This window comes from Octopus bimaculoides, chromosome 5 (genome assembly GCF_001194135.2).
Source record: "Octopus bimaculoides isolate UCB-OBI-ISO-001 chromosome 5, ASM119413v2, whole genome shotgun sequence".
In the NCBI taxonomy this organism is placed as follows: domain Eukaryota; kingdom Metazoa; phylum Mollusca; class Cephalopoda; order Octopoda; family Octopodidae; genus Octopus; species Octopus bimaculoides.
Window position 1 is genome coordinate 119,575,570 of NC_068985.1, and position 8,428 is coordinate 119,583,997.

Sequence of the window (8,428 nt, forward strand, 5' to 3'; positions counted from 1 at the left end):
ATATATATATATGCATTTTGAGCAATCACCCTATTTCTATTTCCTCCTGTCTACTTAAATATGTGGTTACTTTTAGAAATGTATCACTTTTTCAACTTCAAGTTCAGCGCAAGTCAAGATTTGAACTTCTTTAATCCACAAACAGACGGCTGACCTTTCGTTGCGATGGTTGGTGCATCACACTATTCTGCGACAACGAAGTACCGCTACTTCTACAATTTTATTGCACCAGGGGCTTCGTTCAGACAGGATCAGTTACGAATCTTCTGTCCCCTGCGCGGTTGCTTCCGGCGTCAATGCCGAATGTGAAAAGACGAATAACAACAAACTATAAAATGAAATAATTCAACTACGAGTTGACAGCCATATTATTATATATTATTAGTTCAAGTGTACGAACAAGTAAACATTTGCTGATACAAAGTTCTGGAAACTAAAATTAAAATAATAAAAAAATTATCGAACAAAGCTGAAATACATGAAGATTACAATTTTAATATACTTTCAACTAACCATCAAGTAACGAGGAGGTGCTGAAAAGTTCCTGGCTTTGTGGCGTCACGAAAGGCCTGGTTGGAGGCTCAACCTTTCGTGTTCTTTTATAGAGCTGAGAAAAACTGAAGGCTGCTACAATAAGTGTATAAATCTGAAAGGAGTATATATTGAATAAAATCATAATCAGCTTTATTTTCTCTTACTCAAAGCCAGGAACTTTTCAGCACACTCTCGTATTCTTATTGTTTCTCTTGACTTTGGTTATAGTCTATTTTCGATTAAACTAGACTGACGCAGTTTATTTCCGACTTGTGTATACTTACTCTTCATGAAGTGTGTTAGGTTATGCTTGCTTGATAAAGTATATCCTTCCCAACGGACAAGTTGTAACTAGCACTGTACACCAACAAATTATTCAAGGGTTTCGCAGTGTTATCGCTGCGTACAGAATTGGGGCGTTCTTTTGCAACAATATCTACTTAAGTTTATGCGGACTGAGCCATTTAAGATGAAATATACTTGATAAAGAACAATGCAATCCTCGTGGCTATTTGTTTTGTGCTCTATGAACTCAGTTGTGTGATAAACCTATATCCTCTTACCGAATATTATTAGCTAGAACTTACGACGCAGGATGGCCAAATGGTTAAGAACTTAGTGTCATGATCTTGAGGTATCGGATTCAGTCCTACTGAATGGTATCTTATACAGTTTGTTTTTTATCAAGCCGCTTTAGTGAAATGGTGTGGATCGGAACAAGCTAGGAAGTCTTTAGCTGGGAAGTCTTTTGCTGGGAAGTCTTTAGCTGGGAAGTCTTTAGCTGGGTCGTCTCAATGATTCAAAGATGCAAATTGTAATACATTATGTTACCCAAATTTTGCTTGAGAATTAGGTTAAAGGTATTTTACCTGTGGAATATTCAGTTACTGATACGGAAATCTAAATAAGTAGGTAATTCAGTTGATCGAATAACTCAACCCCATCATCGGAACCGATGGAGAACCACTCACTATCTAGAATGAGATTATCTAATGTGCACCTTGTTAAAAGATGGGTAATTGCTACTTGCGAAACATTAGACCCTTTCTTCTAGTAAGTCAAACGATATTGTAGAAGAAGCTCCACCCAGGGCAAACTGAATTCAAATTATAGCTAAATGGTATTACTGAAATTACAATTGGAATGGAATAACAGAATTATCGGCGGATCGACGGAGAAATAATAATTTTGTGATATTTGGTTATATCACTTTGCGTTGTGTGTTTAAATACCACTGAAGATGACTTTGTAGCTCATCTTACCGGGATCGATTAAGTACCAGTGAAGTGCCGTTCGTCAATTTAATGAATTACCATTTTCCCACAAGTTTCTGACCTTTTATTGATGTTAGAAAAAAATTAAGGGCGCCGAATTAACAGAGTCGTCAGAGAATCGGAGGAAACATTTGAAATCCAAGTTCTGAGTTGAAATCTCGCTGATATACAATTTGACTTTCATTCTTCCGGAGTTGGAGGCTCACTTAAAATTTTTGACTGTGTATGTGTGACATAAATAATTGTCAAATATTTGTAAAGCAATGATTAAATTTTGCAGTGGAATGGTCAGATCAGTGATAGGATATAAAATTAGTAGTTCTGTGATATTTAGTTAAATTCCACTGAGGACGACTTTGCCTTTCATCTTTCTTAGATCGTAAAACAAGCACCTGTCAAGCACCGAGAGTATAAGTAATTGATAACTACCTACTTCCAAATGTACTGCTTTAAAGAAAGTATTATAAAGTTTTGCGTGAAAGACGGTGAACCACAGAATTAGCGGGATAAAAATCATTTGGTCCGGTGCGGTAACGATTCCGCCAATCTATCGCTCCAAACAATGTCTTATATAGATACAGTCGTAAATTTGGAGGAGAGATTTAAACGTGGAAATTGAACCCAGAACCTGAAAAGGCAGGTTATTTTATCGAACTCGAAAGTGATGTTGATCTCGATGAGACTTGAAGTGAGGACGTGATGCTAATAATAATAATAATAATAATAATAATAATAATAATCCTTTCTACTGAAGGCACAAGGCCTTGAAATTTTGGGTACTCAATTTATCGACCCCCCCACCGGGGGTTAAACATAGAGGGGCAAACAGAACATGTGAGACATAAAACATATAAAAATAAAATGAATGTTATAACGTAAAAAATGGAAATGGAACCACTCGCCTCACTTACGAATGGCCTCATTTTCTTCTTTTTAAATCCTGAACCAGGGTTAATTTATTAACAGTTAAAATTAGTAGAATTTACTCAGTATACCATTCGTCTTCCTTCCAATAATTGGTTATTACCATCATTAAAAAAAAAGGAATCCTTATAATAATACTTCTTATGTAGATAGCTGCAGAGTAACGTAGCGAACCATGTTCTTTAGATATTTTTTGTAGCAAACATCTTATATAAGTAACTCATTATTTATATTTCCTTTTTACCTGATTTTAGAAATGGTTTAATCTGTCTTAAAATAATGGAATTGCCACCAGTAACACTTATATAGCTATCTTTCTGGTGGTTTTGTATTTTAGTAATATTTTACAAAATAACCTATGCAATATCGATAAACAAAAACGAAACAGCTTGACAATTCCTTTAATGTAATTATAACAAAAAAGATACAGACATTGTTTGTTGCTAAAAATAAGCCTCCTTTTGTATAAAAAGGTAATTCGAGAAAAAAACAACAAAAAAAAAAAGACACTGCTAGCTGCCTCGGTATTGGAAATTTATTGAGTAAGTACCGAGCTGTTTTGTTTTGGTTGTACAAAATAGTTGATTGCAAAGATGGGTTTCCGGAGATGGTGTTAATACTGTTGTGGAAGTCGAGTGTTTGTTTCAGAAAATACTTTTATGCAAAACAAACCAATTAACCAGATACCCCACCCCCACCGGTAGAGAATGTCGAAGTCGCTACTGAATGTTTATAAACAGCAAAACCCGGACGCATCTTGTCAACTAAGTAAATCGACTCTTGGCTGTGTTCCTAAATTAAATAACAGAAACAATGACAACTTCGAACAGGATAATGGAAGCGATGGCTCCGTTGGTGATCGGTTTCGTAGTCATACAATTGGTGAACGAATTAACGAAGCCATTTGGGAAAATTGTCGAAGAAGTATTGGTGAGCCACTAAACAATTCCAGGGTTACTGACAGAAGCAGCAACTATGGTTCAACAAACTCGAGAACATTGTATGGGAAAGCATATGTCGACAAAAATCCTTCGATCCCAACAGCGACAGAATCAAAACAATCAGGGATAACTACTAAACATATATGTGAACCTAAGACTGAACCTTCAGTAGAGCAAACCGATCGGCCAGATCGTTTGAATATCAATAATTCGCAAACAGAAATATCTCCCCTAAATGCAAACACAAAGGAAGAAATGCAGTCAATCAATCGGCATTTTGCTCCTAATATGTTACAAAACACTGTAGCCAATAAAACTGCAGCCTTACCTGATGTCGGGTTAGCCGAGTCGAAACGTTTCCCTTCCGATGATCCCGAAAGCAGCCAAACACTACATGTGGTCCTACTGGATGTGTCTAACCCTAATACGCATCAGAAAAAGAGAGAGATGAAAGATTTTAGCAGTCTTACGACAGCTGGTCCGAATTTGTTAGAACACCAATCAGACTCACAATCGAACGGGAATTTAAATAATGTGTCAAAAGATCCGAGTGAGCAATTCATTAGATCCAGAAAATGCGTAAAAAATATCGAACACAACAACAATAACTATAATAATTTTCAAAGAAGTGAGGATAATGAGAAAAAATTCAACGGTGATTTAAAACCTGGAGTTGAATATGGAAATAAGACGTCCTTTAATATGCCTGCTGTATTTATGAATTCTTCATCTACTAGTAGAGGGGACAATGCTGGCCCGTCTAATTTCTGGCAGCCTGATTTAGTTGCAATGCAAGATGATCAAACGTTAGAGCAAGTTCCTATCAATAAAAAACCACGCCAAACGGTTAACGATCAGTTTAGTGTCTGTGTACCTTCTCCAGCTCGCTCACCTTTCAAAAGTGTGTTGCCAAGCAATAATTTGCAAATCGAGCCAGTAATGAAGAAAGCTACCGTTTCAGTAACTAATAAAGAAGCTATTGCTGTCAAAGAGTCTATGGAATGCACTACAGTTGGATATCGGTCAGTGCCATCGGGCAATTTCACCGCTTCTCAAACTGGAAAAAACCCAGCTATTTCAGGAAATTCAGCATTCAGACCAAACCTGGTTACGTATCTGGTTTTAAACCAAGAGAATAAAGCTGTCATGAGTAACTGTATTTTGCCGCAACCAGATAATTTATCTCAAGGTTTAAATTTTCCTTCGCAAGAAATGCATCGTCAGTTAATAGAACACACGGGACAAATACAGACGAATCCAGTACAAAACTATCTAACTGTGGCTAAAACAGATCAACTGATTCCGTGCATGGTAAGTCGTCCAAATGTGTTCCAAGGTGTTTGTAGGCAAGCGAATCAAGCTAATAGTTTGAGTCACTGTAATGGAGAGAATAATTTGATACAATTTCGAAACCAAATATTATGGCAGCATCTGCAAGAGCTGCATAGAAAACAGGCAATCGAGTGTCAACTACCGTCATGTCACTATAGCCAAAACACTCAGGACTCAAATGCTTCACATGTCGAACCATGTAACGAAATAAAGAATCCTATAAACGCACGATCACCACATGTTTCTGATAGTAATTTTATTAAAAAATTTCGGATCCTATTTCCGACTTTGAAAGCGTCATTGCGTAAAGTATTTAAAACTTCTTCTGAAGCAGTCTCTCAGAATATTGCAGGAAATCATTCGGAGAAAATGTTTATAAAGGACTTTGAAAATTCCCTTGAAGATTTAATGGGAATTTTGGATAGGGCTGAGATTTATTTGCAATCTGCGAAAGAAATCCAGATGCAGTCATTTCATGATACCTGGTTTACGCCTTACAAATGTCAAGACCAAATACCGTCTAAAACCTACTCGGACTACTGCAATGTGGCGATCAAGCAAATTAAGGTCGTCCAAGAAATCCACGATGCTATGTTATTTTTGAATAGTTTCAATAATAATAATGATAAAGAACTGAACAAATGAACATATCTGAATCAATGTTAACTTTTTTGTTTAAAGTTTTTATTATAACATTTTGGTTTTCGTTATTTTCCAGATCAATCAAACAATATTAGTAATATTGATCTGCTGAATGATAGTAATATTGGTGTATCTTGATAGGATCATTTTGCCAATGAGAAACACACGCACTGACAGAATATTCATCCCAATACACAGAATCTACTTTAATACCCGATTTCACACACGAAAAATAAACTTGCAAAACTCCTACAAAAACTAAGGTAATATTGATTTCAAATTTTGGTACAAGGCCGGCAATTTTGGGGGTAGGGTAAATCAGCTGGCACGTATTTTATCGATCCCGAAAAGATGAAAGGCAAAGTTGACCTCGGCGAAATTTGAAATTGGAACGTACAGACAGACAAAATGCCGCTAAGCGTGCTAACAATTCTACCAGCTTGACGACTTCGGGGAGAAAAAGGTAATGTTAGTAATGCTTGGTGGCATTTTGTTCGTCTTTGTTCTTTGTTCAAATTCCACCGAGGTCAACTTTACTTTTCATTCTTTTGGGGCCGATAATATAGATAGCAGTTGAGTACCGGAATCGATGTAATCGATCTACCTCTCCCCCCGAAATTGCTGGCATTGTGCCAATATCGTGAAAAAGAAAGTATCTGGGATTTATGCCAAAAATACCACTCCATTTGTTTACTGAACTAATAAAAACGTGTTAATGTTGAATGAAACTATGCCTGCATAATATCTAAAATTATTGATTTTATTACCTAAGGTTGGTATATTTTTGAGAAAACTAGTCTGTTACCTACTTGTATTTATTTATACAATGTCTATGGCTGATTTATAAATGAACATTTCTATTTTATTAGGAAAAGGAAACCTAACATTTTTTTATAAACGAATAAAATTTAAGTTTGAAAATGTCAACCAAAATACTAGTCTTTTTTCGTTTTTCCTTATTTGCATTTGTTTTGCTATTAATGTGATGTAGGAGACTGGCTTCCAGTAAGATAAATAGTTTACTATCCTGTTTAGATTGACTGGGGAAGTCAATTGATTCTGAGAGATACTTTACAAATGTATGCCCTTTATCCTAATTAAACGCAAATACTTCTGTCACAGTTTTCTGTCAATTGAAATTTGAAAAAAAAAAAAAAATATATATATAGTCGACGTGAGAAGTTATAATTGCTCCGGTTGTTAAACTTTAACTATTGGTTTCAAATTTGACACAAGGCTAGCAACTTCGTGGGAGAGAGTAAGTCGATTATATCGCCCCCAGTACCAACTGGTACTTATTTTATCGTCACTGAAAGGGACGAAAGGAAAAGTCGGTGTATTTTGAACTGAGAACGTAGCGGCAGACGAAATACTGCTAAGCATTTCGCCCGGCGTGCTCCCGATTCTGTCAGCTGGCCGCCTTGTTAAACTTTAACTATTGGCAATATAATTCAACACGTCAGCTATGTTCTACCAAGTAATTATAAGACGATCTGTACCAATGATATCTTCAATTAGAAAGATTTTGACAAATAAAAAATTCGTTTATATATATGAAAATAACTTGGACCATCTAATTGTTGTAGGGGCGCCGTCGTGGCACATGGGTACCTTTAACGCTCTGGGACCTGATACAGCCTGTCCGACATCAGATTCCTTCCAGAAGAGAGAAATTCATGCCGGAAGAGAGAAGATTCGACTATAGTTGATAGTGGGATTTGAACTTGCAATGTAGCGAGCCTGAACCATTACTGTAAGGCAATTTATTCGAATCAGTAAAGCCTCTGCCAATCGGACTTCCTATATGTATGTTTTCGTATATGCGTGTGTCTAAATACATGTGTGTGTGTGTCTGATCAACTAATTTTACATTCATACACAGATAAATGAAACATGCTTATATATGTATGCGATTTAAAGAGAAAATGTAGAAAAAATTTAAATAAGGAATTTGATTAATTTCAAAAATGCAAATTTTATTTCCTTTGAGAAGTTTTGCAGTCTTGAAATCGCCATAGAAATTCTGTCTTTTCCTTTACATTTTCTTTCTTCTGTCTGTTCCTACATTCAGAACTGGGGAGGCCTGAAATGAAGTTGATTATCAAAATATAGCTCCGTATTAACTATTAGTTTCAAATTTTGGCACAAGGCCAGCAATGCCAGGAGAGGAGTGAAGTCGATTACAACTGGTACTTATTTTATCGACTCCGAAAGGATGAAAGGCAAAGTTGACCTCGGTGGCGTGTTGACTCTGAATATTAACACGCACGAAATGCTGCTAAGCATTTTGTCTGACGTGTTAACGATTCTACCAGATCGCTGTCTTCTCCATACTAAATATTGATTTGAAATTTTGGCACAAGGCCAGTAATTTGGAGCGAGGGGGTAAGTCGATTCTGTTGACACTAGTATTCAACTGGGGATCTTTTTTAAAACGGGGGCCACATTTTTCATTAACGAAACACTTTGAAACTTGGAACACTGGTAGAATGTGTCATATAAAACATCTTTTTCTCTTAGTCTTCTTTAAAAAAAAAGAAATCTCTAAGTTATTCCATGTTAAAGTTGTCGTATTTCTGTAATTTCAACCAATCACTGACGTCCATTCAGCCGATATACATTAAGTGCCGACTACATAAACAAACGATTCTGAAACAGTTCTATCGGTGATAGGGTTAGGGTTAGGGTAAAACAGCAAATTTAAAAAGAAAAAAAGCAAAACGAAGCTATGGAAATTAAATACGCTTTACACTGCTTAATCAGCCAAAGGAGTAAATATAA

At 36.2% G+C, this 8,428-nt stretch overlaps 2 protein-coding genes across 3 annotated transcripts in view; one reads left to right on the plus strand and one right to left on the minus strand.

The window, feature by feature from the left end:
• The first annotated feature begins 3,069 nt into the window (after positions 1–3,069).
• LOC128247831 (uncharacterized) lies at positions 3,070–6,770 on the plus strand. The gene has a single exon (XM_052967963.1). It carries the CDS (start codon positions 3,440–3,442, stop codon positions 5,648–5,650), a length of 2,211 nt encoding a protein of 736 aa, XP_052823923.1. The 5' UTR covers positions 3,070–3,439; the 3' UTR covers positions 5,651–6,770.
• An 833-nt stretch (positions 6,771–7,603) lies between these two features.
• LOC106873828 (uncharacterized) overlaps positions 7,604–8,428 on the minus strand; it is a 135,667-nt gene continuing 134,842 nt past the window's right edge. Inside the window, exon 10 of one of the 2 annotated variants that reach the window (XM_052967964.1) lies at positions 7,604–7,730. In XM_052967964.1, coding sequence (XP_052823924.1) covers positions 7,715–7,730 — 16 coding nt within the window. In that variant the 3' untranslated portion in view covers positions 7,604–7,714. The remainder of the gene's footprint in view (positions 7,731–8,428) is intronic. The other variant, XM_052967965.1, reaches the window with a different exon arrangement.

What these genes read in the sequence shown, in the direction of transcription:
- LOC128247831 (XM_052967963.1), top strand. Translation starts at nt 3,440, where the DNA reads ATGTCGAAGTCGCTACTGAATGTTTATAAACAGCAAAACCCGGACGCA.